Source organism: Chelonoidis abingdonii, chromosome 1 (genome assembly GCF_003597395.2).
Source record: "Chelonoidis abingdonii isolate Lonesome George chromosome 1, CheloAbing_2.0, whole genome shotgun sequence".
NCBI lineage: Eukaryota > Metazoa > Chordata > Testudines > Testudinidae > Chelonoidis > Chelonoidis abingdonii.
The window spans coordinates 60,616,799-60,642,263 of record NC_133769.1 but is presented as its reverse complement, the minus strand read 5'-3'; the positions used below and the strand labels follow the sequence as shown (position 1 = coordinate 60,642,263).

The window sequence follows — 25,465 nt, the reverse complement described above, 5'->3', positions numbered from 1 at the left end:
GGGGTTTACTACTTACATGTAAATTTTTTATTTTTTAAATATATTTATTTATTTATTGCCTGCTGTTAAAGTGGGGAAGTAAAGTTGAGATAAACACTTATTTCTAGCACAGAGTATGAATGTTGTGAGTAAGGGAGTACGTCACCATCCCATACAGTTAGTATCCCTGAAGTGTGGATGATAATGCACTCTTAGCCAGTCAGAGTATAAATATCCTTATACTACAGAACAGTTATTAGAAATAACTAGAGCATGGTTGTGCAAATCAGACGCCCAGAATTGCATACATGAGAAAATGTATGCTTATGTTTCAGTAACAACGAGTTGGGTAATGTGTGTTGCATTCCTGCACTTTGGCTGAAAATTCTGTTTCAGTAAAATATAACACGTTAAGCTGTGGTATAAATGAGTAGTTCAAGAATTCAAAGCAAAGGCTCTCAGAGCAACCTGAACTTTCTGACTCCTTAAACCTCTAAATTGGTGTTTCTTGGGGGTCTCTGTTCTCTATAGAAATATGTATTTTGTATTTTAAATATTCTGTTTTTTTAATAGATCCAAACCTCAAAGACCAAACAAACCAACCAGGTGATGGCTCTCAGCTACCAATAAATATGATGCAGCAACAAATGAATGTAATGCCACAAGTGAATGCACAACACCAGCCTATGAATATCTTCCCATATCCAGTGGGTGTTCATGCCCCTATTATGAACATCCAACACAATCCATTTAACATTCACCCTCCACTGCCCATGCATCTCCATACAGGAGTACCTCTCATACAAGTAGCTGCTCCTACCAATGTGTCTCAGGGATTACCACCACCTCCACCTCCTCCCCCACCATCTCAGCAAGTCAGCTACATTGCTTCACAAGCAGATGGAAAACAATTGCAGGTATGTTTTTCAGAAATCATGGTCTAATCAATATAATCATAAAACACAGTTAAGCAGTGTTACATCGATCAAGAGTATATTGTATTAAAATACTCTAAAGCTTGTCAAATATATAGTAAACAGTTCTTCCCCCTGAAAAAAGGTGATAAAGAAGTCTTTATGGGGAAATGGATTTGTTCTGAAACATCTTTTAAAACGTTAGCCAGAATGCACAATTTTTGCTGTTTGTTTGTAGTTCAGTAGCACCCAGAGATGTCAACCAAGAATGGAATGTTGCATAGTTTTCTCATAGTTTGTCCACTATCAAATTTTGTGTGTACAAAAGAGATTTCAATTCTAGTAGTTTTTAGAAATTGGATACTAAATTATTCTGAATATTCTTCCAATTTCAGCAGAGTGGTGGCTTTATGCTCTGGAAAAGGTTATATATTCTGTAGTATGTGCAAGCTTTTGTTGTCTCATTTAACAATCCTCTAAATCAGTGATTCCCAACCTTTTTTTGGCGCCCTCTCTTGGATGGTTCAGCCCAGGGTTACCCCTACAATGTCCCGTTGCACCATTTCCTTATTCCATTGCTTGTGTCTGTTTTTCTTTTCCACTTGCCTTTTTTTTTTCTTCCCATGTCTTCATCCTTTTTTTCTTTCTAATCATTTTTACTTATTTTATTTTGGCTCTTTTACCTATTGTGTATAGTCTCTGTCCCTCCCCTTTGGTGCTGCAGTCCGTACCCCATTTCTCCAGTCATCAGAAGTCTCAGTTCTGCTGGAGATAGTGGGGCATTTTTGTGCCTCACAAGGTTGGTAGTTCCTGTGGCGCTCCAGAGAAGTGAAGTTTGGGCTGGTGGGCTGTTGCCTTAGCCATCAGATCAGCTCTGTACATGTGAGCTTCTCCGACAGCCAGTCATTAGGTTAGGAGCCACACAGGAATGCTGAGGAAAGATGAGTGGCTTTCAGGAGATTACCTGAACACACAGCAGCACATTTGCAGAATGTGGAAGCTGATCTGGGGTTCTGCACATTTTCTCATCTATGCTGATCCTCTGCCTTGGCCTGTGACCCCAAACTAATCTAGTATCCTTCCCTCTGTATCCTAGGTTAGGAAACCGTTCTAGAAAATGTTTCTTTTCCATTGCTGTCAGTCATTAATATCCACAACCTCAGCATCACAGAAACAAAGGGAAATAACCACCGGAAATATTGACTTATATGAATGAATGGCACATTTCAAATGTTTTGCAGACACAATGGTAAAATACTATTATAACTAAAATGCAGGCTGTCTGTCTGTTTAGTTTAGTTCTGCTGTCTGAAATAATTAAAACTAGATTTTTACAATGGGAAATTCAGTATTCTAATCCCGGAAGCATGAGAGAGCTGAAGTGTTTCTGTGAACCCTTCACTAATGGAATTGTCCAGTGACTCAATAAATATGGCTGAAAAGTATTTAGTAAGATGTATTGCTCAAAGTATGATACGAAACTGAGACTCCTGATGTCTGCATGCTGCCCCTCTCTCATTATGGAATGGTGTCCATGCTGAGTCCTGAATCTTTTAGTACTTTGTAATATCATTGACCGTGAGGCCTGGTCTACATTTAAATTAGATCAACCTCAGAGTTGTGAAAATGTTGCACCCCAGTGTAGATATGGCAAGGTTGACTGAATTCTTCCATGGATTAAATACATGGATGGAAAAACCCCTTCTGTCAATGTAGGAGATGTCTATGCAGTAGCATAGACATGTCCTGAGTTGCCTGAAGGGTCTTTTGGGAATATAATAGATTTGCTCCTTCTTTAGAGAGGTCTTTGAGGGTAGTGTCGCATAGTTACTTGTCCTTGTGTGAGTCCTGCAACATTCCAGTTTTTCCCTTCCTATTCAGTGTTTATAAGAAACAACGAAGGAAGGTTGAAGATTGTTTTACCTGGATTGTTATCAGTGTAATGTTGATATCCAGCTCTATATCTCCTTTACATTTTAACTCAAATTCTAGTTTCACTACTGCCCAATCTGGATAAATATAAACTGGCTGTGACTCAGCCTGCATAATATAGAAGTGATGCTTCTAGGGAGAAGCATTTGGAGCAGCAGGCAAGAGGCGGCATTTGCACCTATAGGAGCTGTTGGCACTATTGTTATTCCTTGATTCCAAGGTAGCAGCAATGGTCCGTTGTGCTGTTTGCTGATATCTCAGAATGTACGGGACATGGCTTTTCCTCAGGTGTAGCCTTCAGTGGTCGTCTGGTCTCTTCGAGTCTTGACTGAGCACTGGCTATGGCTACTCCTGAAGTTCAAAAGAAGCTCCACCTCTTGCGAAACATAGAAGAAAACCTTCTAAGACATACGGACAAACATTCTGACACCTGAGCTCAAGCACTTGCATAAGCTTTCCTTTTTGTGTATGCATTTCAAGGTGCTGGTGGTGATTTTTAAAGGTGTGAAGGATCTAGGAACTGATTTATCTAACAGACACATTCCTGTACACTGCCATGAGAGCTAAAAGTGTCTGGGAAGTACTTGTCTTCAGAACCTAAATTTGAACACGTCCATTTCCATTTGCAGCACCATTCTTGGGAATTCTTTCCCAATAGGTAGAAGTCCACCTCAGCCAGGGTCCATCAACTTTAATGACATGATGCAAGGTGCATTTATTTTGTTCAGGCTTTCATTAACTGTTTTTGTTCTTGTGTGTGTTAATCTTTATATAAAAGTGGCTGGCTGCTATAGCAACAGCTGATGTAGAAATTAGCTGCTAACCTAAGTACCTGTGGTATTTGTGCAATTACTACACTTGTTGAGAGTTCTAGAAAGTAACAGTTATTGAATATCTGAAGAATAATGTATTAACTGCTGGTAACTTTTTAAAACAGGGTATTCCTAGTGCTCCTCATGTAAGTAATAACATGAGTGCACCACTCTTGCCTGCTCCAACAGCAGTCCTGGGAAATGTGGGAACAGTTCAGGGACCAAGTTCTGGTAATGCAACATCATCAAGTCACATCAAAACCTCTAATGCTGCTGTAAAATTTGCAGAAGGCAAAGTAAGTGTTACGGTGGAAGCCAGCGCAGATAGCTCGAAGAAAGACCAGGCAAGTTCAGAGTTGAGAGCAATATATATAATTCTGCAGTGTTAAAATTAGAGAGCAAATGTGTGTCTTTTTTTTTTTTATGCATGGGATACTCATTGCTGCTGTCCTTAAACTTCCATGGAAACTGTGTAACTACAAAAAACAAATTAACTTTAATTTTTTATCTAACAAAATATTAATACTTTTAGAGCTGCACTTCTGTAAGTACTTAAAAATATTTTAAAGTGTAATTAATTAGTGGGGCCACATTCTGCTCCAGATAAGTATGTGTGGTTCTCATTGACATCTGTGGAAGTTGGTGGTGTGTTCAAATATTAGGGCAGAACTTTGACCTGTTTCTGACAGCCTTAATTTAAGAGAAACTTTCAGTCTGCAAAGCCTTTCTTACTTTGATTGTTTGAATTAACTTTAAATAATCTTTTCATGTTTTAAAAAAAAAATTGCACACATACTTACCTAAAAATCTGGTATTTTTCTTTTGACAGAAATTGTTAATTCAGGAAAAAGCAGCACAAGAGGTAAAACTGGCTATTAAACCTTTCTACCAGAATAAAGATATTACCAAGGAGGAATATAAAGAAATTGTGCGGAAAGCAGTAGATAAAGTAAGTTGTATTCGGGAATGACTTTTTAATAGTCTAAAAATATACATACATTAATATTTTAATTGCTTCTCCACCCCACCCCCAGCAATATTGGAAAAAAGGTAATGAGTTGAGGGTGCTCAGCACCTTGCAACCTCAGGTACATTTGTTCATTCCATGGACAAAAAATAACAGTGGGGAGTAGGTAGATCTTGCCTTATTAAATTAATAAAACAGCCTTCCTGATTTCTTTGTTTTTCCCATCTTAGTGAAAGTAAGCATTATTTATCTGTGAGTAACTCTTTACTGACAGCTGTGAAGAATTGATGATGTGTGTGTGTGAGAGAGATATTTTTTCTGTTGTAGGTTTGTCATAGCAAGAGTGGAGAAGTCAATTCTGCAAAAGTGGCGAATCTAGTGAAAGCATATGTAGACAAATACAAACATTCACGGAAGAAAAATCCAGAGGAAGTAGTCTCTGCTGAAAGAAAGAGAGAGTAAAATGAAAAAGAACTAAAAACACGATCAAGATAAATCTGCAAAGTGCAATTTCAACATGAATCATTAACTGAAAATTATTCATGATTGATTGGAATCTGGTTTTGATAAAATTATTTTTCAATGTAGTATATGTTTTGTTCTAAATAAATATAGATCTAACTGCAACTTCTTTATCCCTTTTCAAAAAAGATGCTTAAAAGAAAGTAAAAGGTGTAAAGGAGGGTGCATTTTTATTAGGAATGTACGATTGTGTGGATACTAGCAGATGTACAGCATTTTGACTTGAATAATGAAGTGCGTAAAATTAGAAACTTCTAAGTACATTGGTTTTGGAACAGGTATGTACAGTACATGTAATCAGTCAGGTTAAAGATATTAAAGTAAGATTTTTCTCTTTGATTTTCCCCTAATTATAATAAAGATGATGTATTCCCCTGACAAATATTTCTAGTGTTAACTGGACAGAGTGACTGCAGGGGTCAGTGTGTGTATATTAAAAGAAAGCACATGGCTATGTCTGAACAGAAGAACTGTTTAGAAACAAAAAAAAAAATTAAACAGTAAGATTCAGTGTCCAGTATCATGGGCACTGTACATCTGTTGTAACACCAAATAAAGGTTATGCTGCTTGTTTTTGTTTTGTGACTTTTGTTGTAAGATGTTGGGACAAATCTGCTTAATTCTTACAGAAATTAATTGAAGGCTTCAGTTCCAAGAGGTATGGTTCAGGCAACCACAGTACGTATCTAATTCTTCCCTCATCTGGAAAAAGGACCTAGGAAATTATCAGTGTGTAGGGCTGGATATGTAGGAATATAAGCACTGGCTTTGTATAGCTCTTCAACTATAGTGAACAAGAGGGACTTCTGTACTAAGTCTTACATGGGTCTCTAATGACCAGAGGTTGTCAGTTGTGCCAATTTTAGTTATGTGAGGTATTTTATTAACATGAACTATAGTTTGCAAGGGAACACAGCATAGACCACCGAACTTGTTGCTAAAACGGCACAAAGTTATCTTAGGTAACATATGAAATATGTAGTCACATATGGTAGCTTTCATATTTCCCAAAACACTTTGCAATAAAGAGTTAGGTACAGATAGTCCCATTCTAAAGGCAAATATGGAAGCCATTAAGTGTGTTACAGAAATGCTTGCAGTGTTGAGTAGAACCTGCTTTACACTGAGAGGGTATGGTTGCCAGGACCTTGAGATTTTTACCAGCTCTTTATGGAAAAAGCACCCATTCAGCTCCTTTTAACTTTCATCGGGACAGGGACTAGGAGTGGGGTAGATGGGACCTTGCTCCTTTTGAACTGAGTCCCTCAGTACTGCACTCTGGTGATACTGTTGTTTGTGAGCCCAAGACCCTTGTGCTGCAACTAAAGGCCTCCAAAGTGTGCCATGCTGACACTTAGTCCCTGCAATGTGGTGTAATATACTTTGTTTTACCTTCTGGGATGTTACCATCCACAGAGCTGTCTTTGATAGGGGACTTTCCAATGCTTTTCCATTCCCTTCCATGAGATGAAGGATAAAATAAGCGATATAGACGTATATGACTAAATGCTGTCACAAAACAGTTGATAACTTGATTTTAATTATAACTTTCTGCAGACTTACTGAAGCATTTGACTTGCTATATTTATTTTTGTGTGCCTAAATCAAAATATTATGTAAATTGGAGACTGATGGTATAATACATTTTCTACGGTCAAGCCATGTTTTAGATCTTTCAGAAGTGATTCATAAACAGTTGTAGCAATTTGTATGAACTCTCAATCTATTTTAAGCTAGAATTGGTTAGCACTTTTTGACAAATCTTGTAGCAAATTGCTATGTCGATCTTGGTTAATCACGCCATGCGTACTTATTTTTATTGCATTTTCCTCCTCTGATGAATTTTTGGGGTTTAATGATTTTTTATATCTTTTTACTCTATACAGTTGAGCCTCACTATAATGCTCATTTTAGGAAATAGATAAATGTCCTTTTGAAGGGAAGTAGGAGTGAAGGGCTGGAGGGATAGTTGCTTTCAACATGTTGCAGGCGGGAAGGCAGAATTTGTTAATCTTTGTTTCCACACTCCTGTCTGGATGACAAGATTCCACTTTCTACCACATTATAATTGGGGCAGTGATTATTATAGTGATGCTCCACTGTATTTCAAATCTTAATGAAGAATATCAGATAGATTAGAATGTGATCAGTAAGCCTTATTTTTTACAACTGAAATATTTAAGAATTTATCAGAAAATACGCAGTCCATTAAAATGGATGTTTAAATTAAAAATGCATTGCCTTACTACATAACTCAACTCTCCTATATTTTTCCAGAAAAATCAGCAAGGTCTACTTTCATATGACTGCATTAGAAGGAATGTGCTTTAACTTTGTGAACATCTTTTTGTTAAGACTAGTATTAAAGCTGTGTGCCTGTTGATATTTATTGAAACTCTGTGTTAATCCCTAGTTGTTGGGATTTCCCAACATGCACTAATACAGAATACAAAGTGGCAGCAGGAGCTCTGGGCCCAGTTGATGCTGAGAAGGTTGAGAAGATAAGATGAATTTATCTAAATTCCCCTGAGAAAATTTGTTATACATTTTGTGAATATAGGCAAATCACAAGGAATTTCCCCGCACTCCCTCAGATGGTTTCACTGTGCATGCTGCTTGAATGTCTCATCCTAAAGATGTATCTTCAGGAGCACAGTGGCTGGGCAAAGTCTATGCTGTGGTGTTTAAGGCTGGAGTGCTGGCTACTGAAATAATAATCTAAATAGTTTTATGTAGTGCATAATATTTTCTAATAAATTCTTTTGACTAAACTTCAAGTAATGTGTCTTTGGTCTTAAACTGTACTGGCTCAGAAGGTTTAATTTAAATGGCTAAATCTCCCACCACAGTCTGTCACAGGAGAGGTTCTGAAATGAATTGCTGTTTTGTAGGCATATAAAACTAAATGGAAATTACTCTGCTGTATTTGCCTTCTCTGTAATCCCCAACTCTCTCCAGTTAGGATGGTGGTTTTCTGTACTTAATTGTGTTTATAGTGATTAAGTAAAAGAGCAGTTGTGCATGTCTCCCAAAAGTTAAAACACAAGTGGTGAAGTGTATTTTGCCCAGAGCTAATTATAACCAGAAGGTTTCACACCTTTCAGGTGGAGTTCTGGGAAAGGGTGTGTTTAAATACAGAGGAGTCTAAAGAGTCATCTTTGTGGCCAGAGGGGCCAGGCAGCTGGACAGTAGGTTCCAGCTCTTAGAAGGAAGTGTTAGACTGCAGGTCTGCACCTTGAGTTGTGTGCCTACAACCCCCAAGACTGAGGCAGTGGTTGGACTCTCTTAAGGAACCAGAGGCTTGCTTTCCCCTCAGAGCAGTCTGGCAGGTGGGCAGCAAGGGGCACCTGACCCATTAAAACTACAGACTTGCCATGTCTATGTAAGAGGTGAAATCTTGACTCTTAGGAGTCTTTAGCTTTACTTCAGCAAGGCCAGGTTTCACTCTGCTACTTCAGTAATTGTTAAACATACTTTTTCTAATATAAAGGTGGCCTTGGTAAGGGGCAGTGGTGAGGTAGTTTCAAACGAAGGCACTGTAGGAGGGCATGCAGTTGTCTTGGCTATGTGACCAAGGCTTTACTGTTGAAGGAACCTTAAGCCCTCTGATGTTTCATTTTCAGGCTTTATTCTCTGGCCTGTCCTGAAGGACTCCATGGACCACAGGTTGAGAGCCACTAATTCCAGCTGAAAAACTGTCACAAGAGCTGTGTAAGCTACTGCTCCAGGATGTGATGTTACAGTCCATCAAACTTTGACAGGCACCTGTTGTAAATGTAGTGGGTCACATTGGAGCTGTAATGTTAGGAAAAAGGGTGCCCATTCAAGATGTGCTAGCTGGAAAATAGAGGATCCAAGATGAACAACACTGTGAGGTAACTAGTAGAAATATCCAATTCTAGGAAGTATGCTCCTGTGACTGTTGTCCATGGGGGCTGCTTCTCCCTTTATTGGCACTCCTTTAAAAGGAAAAAAAAAAAAAACCTTAATCTTCTATTTAAGCTAATGAATTCAACTCAGCATTCTGTGTTTTTACAGGAAGCTGTTGACAGATAAAGATGGTTACTCCTTTGTACTGTTGTTCTTCGAGATAGTGTTGCTCATATCCATTCCAGTAGGGTGCGCGCGTAGCAGCACTGTCGGAGAATTTATCCTAGCAACACTCGGTGGCCGAGCGGGGCCCTTGGATGCGCCGCCATATGGCGCCAGATATATACCCTTGCCGGCTACTCCGACAGTGGGAGGAGGCGGGTGTGGAGTGGATATAGCAACACATCTCGAAGACAACAGTTGCACAGGTGAGTAACTGTTCTTGTCGTCTTCGAGTGATTGCTCATATCCATTCCAGTAGGTGATTCCCAAGCCTTACCTAGCTGGTGGTCGAGTGAGACGTTGCAGAATGTTAAGATCGTCTAGCCAAAGGCGGCAGCGTCTCTCGATTGTCAACCAGGCGATAGGAGATGTAAAGGTATGCACAGACGACCAGGTAGCTGCCCGGCATATCTCCTGGATGGGAATGTGGGCCGGAAAGCGGTGGAGAGGCTTGAGCCCGTAGATGGGCGTGGGGTGGCCAATTGGGACGAGCCAACCATGCACGTCCGGTACAGGATGTCACCATGATGAGAGACCTCTGGGAAGAAATGGCATAACTTTAACGCTCCGCCACTGCTATAAAGAGCTGGGCGACGTCTAAAGGTTTTGTCCTCTGGATGTAAAAGCAAGGGCCGGCGGAACTCCAGAGTGTGTAGGCTGGTCCTGTTGATGCATGCGGCTTCGGAAGAAGACGGTAGAAATGTCTTGGTTAATATGGAAGCAGAGACCACTGGGAGGAAAGCCGGGTGTGGTCGTACTGCACCTTATCTTTGTGAAAGATGTGTATGGGGGTCTACCACCAAAGCATGGAGCTCAGAAACCATTCTGGCCGAGGTGATAGCGACCAGGAGGCCATCTTCGGACAGGTCGAGCAACGAGCAAGTGGCTAATGGCTCGAAGGGAGGGGCCGTGAGCCTAGACAGCACAAGGTTGAGGCCCAGAGGGGGAAGGAGCTTAACCGGGAGTAGAGTCTCTCCAATCCCTTAAGGAATCTTGAGAGATCGGGTGAGAAAAGTGGAACTGCCGACTCTCCGGATGGAAGGTGGAGATGCGGCTAGATGCACCCTATATGAGAAGATGCTAGGCCTTGCTCTGAGGTACAATAATAGTCCAAGACCATAGAACCGAAACGGCCTTCAGGACAAGGGAACGCTATGTGCACCAATGAGAGAACCGCTTCCACTTGGCGAGATATGTCGCCCACGTGGAAGGTTTCCTGCTCCCAAGAGGACCTGTTGGCCTGGCTGGCAGCCGGCACCAGATTGTTAACCAGACAGTAGCACACTTTAGTGCAGGACTGAAGGTCCTTGGTGAAGCCTGCCGAAGTCCTGCGTTATAAGATCGGGCAGAGTGTAGTGGTATCAGAGACGCTAGGGACAGGTCGAGCAGCAGGGTGTACCAGTGCTGCCTCGGCCATGCCGGCGATTAGGATCAGCTGTCCCTGTCCTTGTGGAGCTTGAGCAGGACTCTGTGACTAAAGGAAAGAGTGGAAAGGCATAGAGTAGACCCCTTCCAGGGAATGAGGAACGCGTCCGAAGAGAGCCCGGGGCGACCCTGTAGGGAGCAGACACCTGGCACTTCCTGTTCTCCTTGGAGGCAAAGTTTATTGGGACCCCACTTCGGAAACAGAAAGCAGGCATGTCCTGACAGAATCGGACCAGCTAGGGCAGGAAGACGGCCAGACAATCCGCGGGAGTGTCCGGACCCCGGAGAAAGAAGCTACCACGTCTATCTCGAGTGCTATACAAATCCCACCACCATTGCTTCTTGGCAAAGGGAGAAGATCCTGTCCCCCTTGCTTGTTTATGTAATACATGGCCTTGTGTTGTCCATGAAATCGCAACACAACGCCCTGCAAATGTTGATGGCAGCTTGGCACGCCAGTCGGACTGCTCTCAGTTCGCGACATTGATATGGAGCTTCAGTCCTGCAAGACCAAAGGCCTAGGTGCGAAGATGCCCCAGGTGTGGCCCCACCCAGAGAGGAAGCATCTGTTGTTAGAGACACTGAGGGTGAGGCAGATGGAACGGTCGACTGGCACACACCAGGGAGGGAGTCAGCCACCAGTTGAGGAGCCCAGCACGTGTGCGGGATCGTGATATCATGTCTAGGCATCCCTGCGTGGAGTGGACCGAGGCAAGCCAGTCTGAGAGAGTGCATGCGTAGTCTGCGTGCTTCGCACGAAATCACGCAGCCATGTGACCAAGATAGAGTGAGGGCGCTGCGGACAGAGTTGTTGAAGGCTCGTAGATCCCTGAATGAGGAGACTATAGATGAACCTCTGTGGCAAGCTGGCTGTTGCAGAGTGGAGTCCAGCATCGCCCCATGAATTCTATCCTCTCGAGGGAGAGTGTAATGGATATTTGTCTAATTACAGAGCCTAGACGTTGAGAACAGGTCTTGATGAATTCGATGAGCAGTAACCTGGCTTGAAGTCACTCGAATCAGATCGTCGAGATATGGAACAACATATCACGATAAGGGAGGTGGGAGGCGACTCCGCATTACACTTCGTAAATACCACAAGGGCTGAGAGGGGCTGAAGGGAAGACACGCGAAATTGGTAGTGATGATGATTATATCATGAAGCGACAGACACTCTGTTGCGGTTGGTAAATCTGATAGGAATATCACTCATGTCCGAGAGCAGCTACAATTCCTGGATCCAGAGCATGATGGTTCCTCAGACCCATGCAGGAACTTGAGTTCTGATCGAACTTGTCAGAGCTCGCAGTCAGGCATCGGGCCGGACCCTTTCCTTTGGGTTAGGAAGTAATCTGGATCGAAGCCCTCTGCCTCTTCCAAACGCCCTCTGGAAACTCCTCTAGGCTGCAGCGCAAGGAGCCTCGCACTCTGCCGGAGGGTTGCTCGTGAGAGGGGTCCCTGAAAAGGGACGGTGGGAAGGTGGGGTCGAAACAAACTGAAGACGGTAACCACATTCCACCGTGTTGAGGACCCAGCGGTCCGATGTTAGCTGGGACCATGCAGGGAAGAATGCAGTGAGGCGGTTGGCGAACTGAATGAGGATCCTGGGAGGAAATTGGTACAGTGCTCTCGGGCGCACCTTCAAAAGTTTGGCTTCGGTCCCGCCGGTGGTTTGGTGGGACCGGAGTTGTTACCCCCTTGAGGGCCAGACTGGTGTCTAGGAGAGGTCCGGCCTCTCCTCCTGGAAAAGTCCTGTCTCGGTCGAGGTGGGGGGTAGGATTGCTGGGGTTGGGGTCGGAAGGACCGCCTCTGAGTCTGCGGCGTGTGCATTCCCAACGAACGCATGATCACGCGATTGTCCTTCAGACTTTGGAGGCGAGGGTCTGTCTTCTGGGAGAACAGACCCTGACCGTCAAAGGGTAGGTCCTGTATCGTATACTGCAGCTCCGGTGGTAAACCTGACGCTTGCAGCCACGATATGCGCCTGATAGCAACCCCAGAGGCGAGAGTTCTAGCAGTCAAGTCCTTGCAACCTTTTTCCCTTCCTCCAGGAGAGCTGAGAACTCTTGGAGGGAGTCCTGTGGGACAAGCTCTACAAATTTGCCTACCGCCTCCCAGGTGTTAAAATTGTATCTACTCAGGAGGGCTTGCTGATTCGCCACCCTGAGCTGGAGGCCTCCCACAGAGTAGATTTTCCTGCCCAACAAATCCATGCACCTGGCCTCCCTCGATTTGGGCGCAGGAGCTTGTTGGCCATGGCGCTCCCGTTCGTTGACGGATTGGACCACCAACAAGCAAGGAGGAGGGTGTACATAAAGGTATTCATAACCTTTCGATGGGACCATATATTTGCGCTCAACCCCTTTGGCTGTAGGTGGTACCAATGCTGGGGTTTGCCAGATTGTATCTGCCTGAGCCTGTATGGAGCGGATAAAGGGGAGCGCCACCCTCATTGGGGCCTCTGTCGAAAGAATGCTGACTACTGGGTCATCCACTTCAGGAACCTCCTCCACGGGTAAGTTTATGTTGAGAGCCACGCGGTGGAGGAGGTCCTGGTGAGACCTAAGGTCGATTGGGGGCAGTCCAGATGTTGCCGTCCCTGCCACTGCCTCATCTGAGGAAGAGGAGGAAGAGACCCCAGGGACCAAAGGGTTTTGGAGAGACTCCTGGTCGGGCGGGACATCCTGGGGCTGCTCTTGCTATTCCAAGCCCTGGGCAGGGGATTGCTCGGTCCCCGCTGGACGGGATCTGCTCACCGTGGACTCCGGTGCCCGATGTTCGGAGGGGATGGAGTGCGGAGGCGGATGGTGGCCACCTTGGCTCTGGTGATAAGCCCATGGGGTCCAAAAGGGCCACTGATGAGGACCTTGCTGGTTGTCCGACTCTCCGTATGATGCCGTCTCGGCATGAAAGGAGATCGACTGCTGACGAGATGGCCATGGAGGGGTGGAGACCGTGTGATGCAGGTCTCTGCAGCCACTGGAACCGTCCCTATGCGGTGCCGGGGAGCGGCACCGGGAGGTCGACCGGCGCCAAGAGTCGCTGTGCTGAGATTGGCTGCAGGAAGTACGGTGCCGCGAGTGGTGCCGGTAATGCCTGGATGGCGACCAGGATCTCAAGCGGTACCGCGAGTACGACCGGTACCTTGATGGGGAACGGTACCGGGACTGCGAGCGGCTGCGGGACCGGGATCGATGGCGAGACCGTGAGCGTCTGTGGGACCTGGATGGGGTCCTGGATCGGGACCTGGAATGACGAAGTTCCATGGTGCTGGGCGAACAAGGTTGTAGAAGGGCCAGCTTGCCTATAGACTGGGGGACCCGCACCGGCGGTGCCGGGGGTTGAGGCAGCTCAGGCTCCGTTAGGGCGATCAGTCTCGTGCTGCGGAGAATGCCTCCGGAGTGGAGGGCACGATGAGCTCGACCGTGGCACGCACTGGGGAGCTGGTAGGCACCGGACTTGACGGCTCTTCCGAGGCCAGAATCAATGGTGCGGCGGACGTCGGTGCCGTGGCAGATGGTGGTGCCGGGCGGTCCGGTTTGGCTAAGCCCTCTGACTGCGGTGTGGATATAGCGGCCGCAGGAGGCTTGCACTTCTTGCCCCGAGGCGAGAGCGAGCGGAGCCGGGCACAAGCTGGTGCCGGAGACTGGGGACTCGGTGTCTTCGCGAAAGGTGTGCCTTGCGGTGCTAAGGAGGTGCTTGGTCCTGGTGCCGCAGACGGTGCTGAGGATGGAGGGGTTAGCGCTGCCTCCATCAGTAACTGTTTCAGGCGAACGTCCCGCTCCTTATTAGTTCGGGGCTTGAACGCCTTACAGATCCGGCACTTGTCCGTTAGATGAGATTCGCCCAAGCACTTAAAGCAGGAGTCGTGCGGGTCTCCTGTGGGCATCGGCCTACGGCAGGCCGCGCACGGTTTGAAGCCCAGTGATCCGGGCATGTGCCTGGTTCCGGGGTAGGGGAAGGGGCTAACCCCCGATCCCTTCTAACTATCTACAAAAAACTACTAATAGAACGATAACTAACTACTGTTGAAAGTTCAACTATACACAAAATTCAAGAGAAAACGAGTGAATTGCTAGGGAGGTGGAGAAACAGTTAGACTGTGCTCCACAGTTCCAACGACCGACATGGGCGGTAAGAAGGAACTGAGGAGTGGCGGGCCGGCAGGGGTATATATCCGACGCCATAGTGGCACCACTCCAGGGGGCGCCCTGCCGGCCCACCGAGTGTTGCTAGGGTAAAAGTCTCCGACGAACGTATACGCGGCATGCGCACACCTACTGGAATGGATATGAGCAATCACTCGAATAAGAATATATAGTTAACTAGCCCAAGAGCACACAAGAAAGCCTGTAGCAAAGCTGGAAACAAACTACGATGTTTGATGCCTAGTTCTGTGCCTTAATTATAACCATTATTCCTCCCCAATGCCAGTGAATCTCCAAATATCTAGCTTAGATTCTCCAGCTGTAGTTCCAAGAGAATTAAGACAAGGGCACTGGTTTAATGCAAGTCTATTTTACCCAGGGCAACCCCTGTGAAAACATATTAGAAACAGGTTTTAACTATGGTATTGAAACTAAAGTGCCTACTCAGAATATTGCATTGGTTTAAAGGTATGATTTGAAACCAAATCTAGTTAAATCAGGCAAATGGTTCTGTGGACACTTATTTCAATAATTAGCTTGGTTTCAAATTGCATCTGTGGGCCTGGTCTACACTATAAAATTAAGTTGGCATAACTGTTGCTCAGGGGTGCAGACAGTGCTAGGTCAACAAGAATTCTTCCGTTACACTAGCTATCGCCTGTTCAGGAGGTGGATTACCTGTGCTGCTAGAAAACCCCTCCTGTTGCTGTGGTAGTGTCTACAATGAAGAGCTACAGCAGAACAACTATGCTGCTGTAGCATTTCAAGTGTGGACGAGCCCTTAGACTAGTTTAACTAACTTTCTTGTGTAAAGCCGTATGCCGCAGGGTCATACATCCTCTCTTGCAAATCCAACTGTTCAGTGCAGTGATAGACCCCTACCACAGTGACCTCTAGTTCCTTTCTGCTGCTGAAATACCAATTAAGGCCTTTAAAAGGGCAGGAAAGTAACCGCCTCCTCACTGTCTAGTGATGGTCCCTATATGTATTCCATGTGTGTGGGATTAGCAAGCAGGGGTTGGTGCGAGGAAGTGATAGGAAGTGAGATGTGCAGTACAGTTTGGCCCACACCAATGTCCATAGCTGCCGATGTACGATAGCATAGTGGGTCATGAACATGTGGACAGAGCACCTGGGTGCTGCATGACGTCTTGCCACGAGACATCGGTAAGGCAGGCATAGAGTGCACTGTGACTCCAGCCAACTGGGATAGACTGAATTGTGTGTTGCATTCGGGGGTGCACTCCAGAGACCAATCTGGAGATTCATTGAGGGAAAAGGGCTTGACCTTTGGATTGGTCAGCAATGGACACATAGTTTCTGCAGTGTGCAAAAGGAGTAAGTCCTGTGGAGGTAGAATGCAGGACCCTGTCTTTGTGGGAGATGTGGTTTGGGGCAGAAAACAGCTAGTTGGATGCACTGATTTAGGAGAAACTATTTTTAGGGTGTAGTAGTAATGATATTTTGTCCTTGTGGAATACAACGTTTGGGGGGGGGGGGGTCCCTGTCGTCATGGCTGCCAGTTCACTGACCTGTCTAGCTGAGGTAATAAGTCTTGGCTACAAAGAATATCACCTTCGTGGAGAGGGAGGATGTTGCCAGTGGCTCAGAGGGTGAGAGAGAAGAAGAGTAAGGTCCCACAATTGTGCGGGCTTGAGTATTAGCAGGAGGGCATTGAGTAAACCCTTCATGGAACGGATGGTGGTAGTGTGTGTAAACACACACAGGCGCCATCCACAGCAGGGAGAAGAGCACTGAACACTGGCAAGTAGACCCATATAGGGCTGAAGGCAAGGCCAGATATTTTGAGATTTGAGAAGGTAGAGGATGACAGGTACAAATATACTCGGTGATGATGGCAGTGAGCCCATGGCATGAAGCATCTTCATTTATCATAGCAGGCCTTGGTGGATGCCCTCCTGCTCTGGTTAAGGAGATGTTGCACTGGGTGGAGCACGCCCTGTCTACCCTCAAGTTCCATCCAAATACCAGGCTGTGGATGAAGAGGACCCAGAGTGGGACACTGGATCTGGGCCTGATCTTGTGTGAGAGGATCTGGCAGTGTTCAGAGGAGGAGCTGTGTACAGGTGGAGAGTCTGAAGAGGTCCAGGAACCAGAATTGATGGGGCTATGAATACCACGGTGACTTGATCCCAATGGATCTTGTCTAATGCTTGGGGGAGGAGAATGGAGGGAAAGGCATAGCAGAGGTCACTCATCCAGGGGAGCCATAAAGGGACAGCTTTCAGTTCTTGTGAGGGGTGAAGCCTGGGTGTCCCATTTGTCAAAGAGATGTGATGGTCCCTGTACGGGGGTGGGGGGGGTCCAATGGTCCCAGAACTGTGTGGGAACTATTAGGAACTTATGGAGGCACAGGAACACTTTGTATAGTGGGTATGCTGAGGAACTTATGGAGGCACAGGAACACTTTGTATAGTGGGTATGCTGAGGGCCATTGAACCGAAGTGTAAACTCTGTATGTGATGGAAACCACTTCAAGAGCGGTGTGCGGCAGCACCCTCCACATTGCTAGTTCCATCACTTAACGTATGGAGGTGGAGCTCCTGAGCTTCCCAGGTTTGGGGCAGGAAGGACTTGCAGATGGGGCAGTGAGCCGCGGTATGTGCCTTGTCGAGGCAGTTCAGGCACCTCTGGTGCTCATCGCTCACAGAGAATGATCGCAGAGAGGATAGTTTTTAAAACCTGGAATCCAGAACATAGGTCGGGGGAGAGGGGGAGGAGATGAATACGAAATGGTCCCCAAATGGTGAAAGAATTTCACTACTTACAACAGAAGGACAGTTGTCACTAAAAGTGATTACTGTCCAAGTGTGAAGGAACAGGGGTTCCACCTCAGGCCATGAGGCAGGAACAGGAGCGGTGTCGACCCACACGACCTGTGAGCATGAGGGGATGCATTACCCAGGTATGGGTCAATGGCCACTGCTAAGAAACACTTCCGGACTCAGACGCATGGCACGCATGTGGACCCAGGTATGGAATACAAATAGAGGCCATCACTTGAAGGAGATTTAGTTTTAACAACGAGGAAAATTAGTTGTAATGCTACACAAAAGGGTCCTCAAAAGCTTGTTGCACATGTGCACGCACAATATTTCTATTCAATTTAATCTATTTTTGTACTATGGGTAAGAAGGAAATGTTCCATTTGTTTCTAAAGAAGGTCTAGCTAGGGCTGAGATAATACAATCACCTTGTCATTGTTCCTTCACCCTGACACTGAAAAAACCAGCTTTAGGCCTGGCTTATGCACTCAATTTGCACTGGTATGATGTTAAACAGGTCTAATTTTATGTGTGGACACCAATAGCTAATTAAACCTGGCTGACAGCAGTTCAGTTTGTTTGGCAGGTGCAAGCTAAAATGCTGTCAGTGTCTGTGTACAGAGCAACACTGGTTTAACATCACACCTATAAATAAACTGGTGCAGGTTCTGTGTGCAGGGCAGCCTTTACTCCTGATCTACACTACAAAGTTTTGGCAGCATAGCTATGTCCGTTAGGAGGGGGGAGAAATCACACCTGCTAGCTGATACAGCGTTGCCAGCAGAACCTGCAGCGTAAATAGAACTATGCCAACAAAAAAAGCACTTCTGTTGGTATAGCTAGGCTTGGTCTATGCTTAGAACTAGGTCACCATTAACTACATCAGCCAGGGGTGTGAAAAAAAACCCCACAGCCTTGAGTGTCCTAGCAATACCAAGTCAACCCCCAGCTGCTGGCAGGGTGACAGAGGAGGACTTATGGCAATGTAGCCATCTTTGTTTAGGCAGGTGGTATCTACACCCAAAGCAAAGTACAGTCTGTCATCATAGGCTGTGTCTACAACAGAAGGGGATGCTGGTGTAGTTTCTGCAATGCAGACTGTCAGCCCTAGTGCCATTCACGGACGTGGTGTTACTATGTCGGCAGAAGAGCTCCTTCATAGATTCTAAGGCCAGAAGGGACCATCCCATCTAATCTGACTTCCTGTGTAATGCAGGCCTTAAAACTTCCCCCAAACAATTCCTTTTTTTGGGCATATGTTGCATCTACTCAGGAGGTGCTCTGCCAGTACAGCTCTGCCATTCAAGGTTCTGTAGTGCAGGGCAAGACCTAAATGAAAGGTTATGTTTGCCCCTTTATCCTTCTGCCATGACAGCTAGTTAGCTGCAGTGGCAATTTTGGGAAGTAGACACCTGAAGCTAGATCCCCAGATGAACTAGACCAAAGATTTGACACTTGAATGCTCTCCTAAGCCTAGAGGCCAAACCAGGCCCAGGGCTTCAAGTTAGAGCAACCAGGAGACACCAATGGATTACAGACTTCAAGGGACTGCTCCACCAGTCAGTCAGTCACAGGATCAGTTTACATTCCTGCCACATAACATCCCCCAGACCTGGGGGCCAAGAGGGCATGGCTAGCTCAGCAGAGCTTCACTAGGGCAATGCACTGAACCTACCCCTGAGCTCTGCAAAGTGGATTGAGACTGTTCTGTTGTTTTGTTCACAGCAGGTCACTGAGCAGCCACAGAACTGTAAACATCTTTCAGTCACTACCTATCTGGGCTAGATTTGAATGGTTGCCTAAAGGTGAAATGTACTATACTTTATCATCATCACTGTTCCAGACTCCATGAATTGTCCATTTAAGATTGTGATTTACTTGTCAAAACAAAACGTTTCAGGTTGGCTAAAACTATTTGCCAAATTTTACCAAAATTCTCTCCAGCCTCTGGAACAGCCCAGGATCAGGAGGGTGCAAATGTGATTTTAAACCAATTTAGCAAATCCCTCAGCCTGGGCTGTGAAATCTATGCTATGGCTTAGACAGGGCCGGCTCCAGGGACCAGCTCAGCAAGCAGGTGCTTGGGGCGGCCAAGGGCAAGGGGTGGCACACCAGACTCTTTGGCGGTGGGTCCCTCAGTCCCTCTCAGAGGGAAGGACCTGCCGCTGAATTGCCACCGAAGAAGAAAGTGACGCAGTGGAGCAGGCGCCGATCGCGGCTTTTTTTTTTTTTCTCTCCCTGCTTGGGGCAGCAAAGGCCCAGGAGCTGGCCCTGGGCTTAGAGGTGCAGCCGTGAATGTAACCACTAACAGCCTTTAATTGGTAGGAAAGTATCATTAAACACCTTGCTAGAGATGTAGTACTCCTGTGCTTCCTTAAGCTTGTCTCATAGTTACTTCACATTGTTTCAGCAGCTGAAATTCTTTGCTACAGATCTAACATCTTCGATGACATCAGACTGAACTGGAATCAACCAATGAAATGTATTTATTTGGTAGTTAGAGTGATAAAACCTGGTAGAATTTAGATGCTGGCTTTTGAACAGTTGTTGAAGTTGTTTCTAATGAAACTTTTGATGTGGCCACTATTGGAAATGTATTGAGTGGTTAAGACTCTGGTTAGTTTAACTGCTTCAAAACCACTAATGGCCAGTAGGGACCCAAAGTGGATTGGGAGAAGAGCGCTTACCGGTAACATCACTAGTCTCCTTGGTGTTACAGTAGGACAGCTGATAGGAACTTTTCTATAGTTGCTCCCTTTGTGGTTTTTTCTTTGAGAAGATGTAATCAAGGAGCACAGATGCCTCCTGAAAGTACAGAAACACATTAGAAATTACAAGAGGAAAATACCCAACAACCAGGAGGACCCTACTGTGGGCTGCATGGGAAAATTGCGTGGCCCCAAAACATACAACCATGATGATGAAAAGACTTTCTCATCTGTCTAATTTTACACATTCTGAGAGGTCCCATTCTCTTCACTGGGACTACTCAATGTTAAGCATATGCTTAAGTCTCTGCAGAATCAGGGCCTCAGCAACCCACAAGCACTAAGTATGAACAACCTCTGTAAAGCAAACAAATGTTGACTGCAGAGCTATGTAACTCTTTAGATGCTCACCCACTGACACAAACCCAACATAGTTATGCTATAGTCCATGGCAGGGGGTATGAGTTGTTAATATATATTGCAATGCTGACATAAATCAGAGAGCTTAACAACAACATGCACATAATAAGATGCAGTAAACCGGACAGCTGATTTCAATAAATAAAACATATTTACTGGAGGAAAAATGTTTTAAAATCAGAAATGGAATTTACTATGAGACTATCATGGGGTTAAAAATTTAAACTGGAACTAATGATAGAAAAACACCTCACTTGCAGAGTAAGCATAGGCTCCAGGGTGGAATGTAAACTTGATTCATATTTTGCAAATAGTACTGAGCCACATCTCCCATAGCCTTCAACGACAACAATAACATTTCAACCCAATCTTCACTTTAATGTGTTATCAATGCAATTATGCAAAGAGTAGGATTATACAAGAGTAACTAGGACTATGAATAAACAATGTACAGTCAGTCTACGTGGATTGTAAGCAGCCAGTACTGGACCAAAGGGAAAGTCTCCTGCTGTGGCTAAGAGCATGGACTAAAGTTTTGGCAGCAGAGTGTCGTATAATAAAACAGTCCTAAAGCATTACAACAATGAAGCAACTGATTTACTATGGTAAATAGCAATCAAAACAGTTAGTGATTCTCAGATGACGATGCACAAATAACGTACTTTGAGAGCACAACAAAACAGGTGTCTAAATGCCAGAGCCTTATAATTAGCGTAATACACGCACTGCATCCAGTTTATAGCTTAGACATAATGTATGTTCACAGTTAAATAGTTTTTAATATCAGCAGGGAACCCGTGAAAAGACTCCAAGCCTCAGTATGCATAATAGTTCAATTAGCTCACCCCTGACCAGTGGTCCATCTCGTCCACTATTCTGCCTCCAACAGTACTGAGCACCAGATGCTTCACAGGAATGTACAAGAAACCATCCAATGAAAAAAACTAACCATAAAGAAAATTAGTTCCTAGTGGTTGGCATTTGCTCTCAATCATAAGGATTTATAGTCCTTACTTTCATCATAATATTTCTAACCTGAGACCCTGGATGTGCTCATTCTCCCTATAAAAGTCTAATCCTTTCTTGAATCCTACTAAGATGTTGGCCTTAATGAAATCTAAAAGTTATTAACATAATCAGCTGTGCTGGGTAGGAGGTATGATCTGTGATAACTAAGAATCTAGCATAATCTACCTTTGGAGAACAAGATTTACAAGCAAGTAATTTTATTTCTTCAGATGAACTAGTCATGATAGATTTCATTCTGGGTCATTACAATCTGGAAGGAGGTCTCCATCATTGCACCTGCATTGTCTAAAATGAAGTTGACCCAGGAAGACCAGGATATGACAACCAGCATAAAATAATGGTGGAAAAGGCAACAACCCTCCCAACATAATATGATACAAAAGATGAACATGCAGAAGCCAAACTACTTGAGTGGTAGATAGAAATTAACATGATCCTGAAACTGAATGCAGGGGACAACAGAGAAATAAAGGTCAGACTACGATGTCACGCTCAGGAAGGGATTCAAACTGAAGTTTTCATTGTTAGAAATGAATATAAACCAATTCTGTCAGCCCCGACTGAAACTAGCATTACCTCCTGGCTGCAAGGAGTTGGGGAATGCCCCGCAGTGTATTCTGTCAGTATACGGAGAAAATGTTCTAAACATTAATGAAGATTTATCCTTTCAAAATGCTGTGCTGCCAACATCAGCAAATGCAACATTAACCTGTGAGTTATCTAAGTTTTACCCCTGTTTAAAGCTGGGTGAACAGACACAGGTTAAGTTCCCCAGGACCAGAGAGCAAGTTGTGACAGAGCGAGGATTGGAATGCAGAAGTCTTGACCCACAGCCATATGCTCACTCCCCAGCTTCCTCTCAAATGCCTTTTCACGATGGTGGCTCCTAAAGAAAGACTGGAGAAACAAGAGAAAAGCACTTGTTACTAACTCCTCACACACATCTGGTGTGAATAAGCCCCTGCTTCGCAAACCGGACAATGGCTAAGGAATTAGACCAGCTGCTGAAAATGGATTCACATTGAGCCATGCCAAGAAAACTTTATTTCTGAAACTCAGGAAGAAAAAATTTTAACTGTCCTTGTTCTAGAAAGTGACTTTATGATCCTCATACTGGTATAAACGCCTTCCCTAGCGTTAGAAAATTAAATCTGACAGCTGATCCCCAAAGAACAAATTCATGCCAATAGAAGAGTCATGTGTTTCCTAGGTAGGGTGACCATACATCCTGTTTTGGCCAGAACAGTGCCTTTTATAAGCCATGTCCCGGCCGTACTGACTTTTTTTTTTTTTGGCAAAGGTGGGCATTTGTCCTTGCTAACTGATCGAGTTTCCAAGAGCAAATGAGACTTTTGTCAAAAACTGTGGTGTAGAGGAATGTGCGGGGGGGGGAGGGGGAGAGCAGCAATGTCAGTCCTGTGCATGGGGGGGAAGGCAGGGCTCAGGTGAGCAGCAACATGCATATGGGGTGTGGGGGACAGGCAGGGCTTGGGTGAGCAGTGATGCCAGCCCCAGCCCGGTGTGTGTGTGGTGGGGGAGGGGGCTGCCATTTTCCATTGGGAAATATGCTCACCGTATACTGAGGTTGGAGAGACATGAATCTGAGAATAAAAGTGCAACTGAAACTCAGTTTATTCCCTTAAACATTAGTATTATTTATTTGTATTCCCACAGGGCCTATAACCCCAGACAAGGACCCCCTTGTGCTAGGAGCTGTACAAACACAGAACAAAAATAGAATCCCTGCCCCAAAGAGCTAAACATCGCTGGCAAGATAAGCCAGCTCACAGAGATTTCTCACACACTGTGGCGAGACACAAGCTGAGAGAAGCAGCATCGTTCAGTGTTTAGAATCTGTGACAAAGTGGAAATTTTTTGTAATATTTGAGGCACACATAGGAATCAAAGTTCCCCTCTGTACTTTGCATTGCCACTAGTGGGGGTAAAAGACTCAAGTCTTCTCCTGGAACAATGCAGGAGATATGAGGTCTGTGTGTCACCTCACTGTCTGGGTAGAATGAATGGGTCATTAAAGAACTGGTTGAAACTGACCCAGATCAACAGAGGTTCCAAAGAGAGAGAATGGAAGCCCTCACTGACTGATCCACACTCAACAGCCAGCAGAGTTGTGAACTCATCATGGCCCTTGGAGAGCAAAGTACTGACAGAACCAGGAGGGGATAAAGGGTTGGCCTCTGAAAGAGGCTGGCTGCTGTCATCTGAGACCGAAAAAGGGAGAGACACAGGAACAGAGAGAGGATACAACAGGTTGGCTGACATTTCCACAGGCTTGGCCAGGATGGACTATATCTTAACCTTTCCTCTCTGTACCAACCCGAGGATTTTCAGATTCTGTTTGCCAGGTAACTAATAAGTTGTTACCTTGCTTTGAAAAGGCTGCCAAGCTGCACTGTATACACTCACTGAGAGCATTGTGCCCCCTTGTTTGTTGATGTAATAAACGGTGGGGGTATTGTCCAACATGATAAGAACATGATGGGAGCAAATGGAAAGCAGAAATGCTTGACATGCTCATTGTACTACCCTGAGTTCTAGAATGTTGATGTGCATCCTGGATTCTGAGATCCATGTCTCTTACATCATGTGGTCTCCCATCCTGTGAGAGATGTGTCTGTGATAATTGTCCTGTCTGGGAAAGATGGGAGAATGGGGATACCTGTACATACCTACTGTGGGTCCATCCACCACTGAAGGGAAGAGAGCATTGTGGGGGGGACTTTCAGCATAAGGTCCATGCATGTAGCATGGGTGAGTACGCTCTCTGGAGCCACATCCAGTGGTGACAGAACATTTTTTATAGTGGGCGTGCTCAGAGCCATTGAACCAAACTGTAAACCCTGTATATCAGGAGTCAGTACTCTTTCAGAAGTGGTGTGCAAAGTCTTCATTTATTCACTCTAATTTAAGGTTTCGTGTGCCAGTCATACATTTTAACATTTTTAGAAGGTCTTTCTATAAGTCTATAAGTGGATATATAACTAAACTATTGTTATACGTAAAGTAAATAAGGTTTTTTAAATGTTTAAGAAGCTTTATTTAAAATTAAATTAAAATGCAGAGCCCGCCGGACCAGTGGCCAGGACCTCGGCAGTGTGAGTGCCATTGAAAATCAGCTCACGTGCCGCCTTCGGCATGTGCCATACGTTGCCTCCCCTGCTGTATCTGATGGAAACCACTTCAAGACGCGGGGTGCGGCAGAATCCCCAGCACCCTTAGTTCCAGCACCAATGGCCACATCTGTAGTCAGCAAGGGTGGAGGCAAGTGAAAGCAGTAACGTACATGAAGTCTGCCATGTGGCCCAGGATGGATAAAGAAGTTCTGACCAGGACAGATGGACTGTTGACTACCCGGGTGATGAGTTCCTGCAGAGTCTGGAACCTGTTCCTTGGTATGTAAGCTCAGGCTGTGATTGAGTTGATGGGGGCCCTTATGGAGTCTAGGAACCATGTGGGAATCAAAGTTAATTTTTTGACATTGATGCTGACTCCCAAGGATGAAAGAAGTCTGAGCAACATGGAAGTTGGGATTCAAGCTTGTTCTCTGGATTGTTCTGCTAGAAGCCAGTTATTGAGATAGGGAAAAAGACGGGTTACTCACCTTTGTAACTGTTGTTCTTCGAGATGTGTTGCTCATATTCATTCCAAGTAGGTGTGCGCGCGCCGCGTGCACGTTCGTCGGAAGAATTTTCCCCTAGCAACACCCGGCGGGT

The 25,465-nt window shown here is 45.1% G+C and overlaps 1 protein-coding gene across 7 annotated transcripts in view; it reads left to right on the top strand.

Moving 5' to 3' along the window:
* SCAF11 (SR-related CTD associated factor 11) overlaps window positions 1–7,903 on the top strand; it is a 69,955-nt gene extending 62,052 nt beyond the window's left edge. For 5 of the 7 annotated variants that reach the window (XM_075065985.1, XM_075065983.1, XM_075065979.1 and 2 more), the window contains 4 exons: window positions 553–896; window positions 3,763–3,981; window positions 4,467–4,586; window positions 4,932–7,903. In XM_075065985.1, coding sequence (XP_074922086.1) covers window positions 553–896; window positions 3,763–3,981; window positions 4,467–4,586; window positions 4,932–5,066 — 818 coding nt within the window. In that variant the 3' untranslated portion in view covers window positions 5,067–7,903. The remainder of the gene's footprint in view (window positions 1–552; window positions 897–3,762; window positions 3,982–4,466; window positions 4,587–4,931) is intronic. The other 2 variants (XM_075065981.1, XM_075065987.1) reach the window with 2 other exon arrangements.
* Window positions 7,904–25,465: the final 17,562 nt, after the last annotated feature.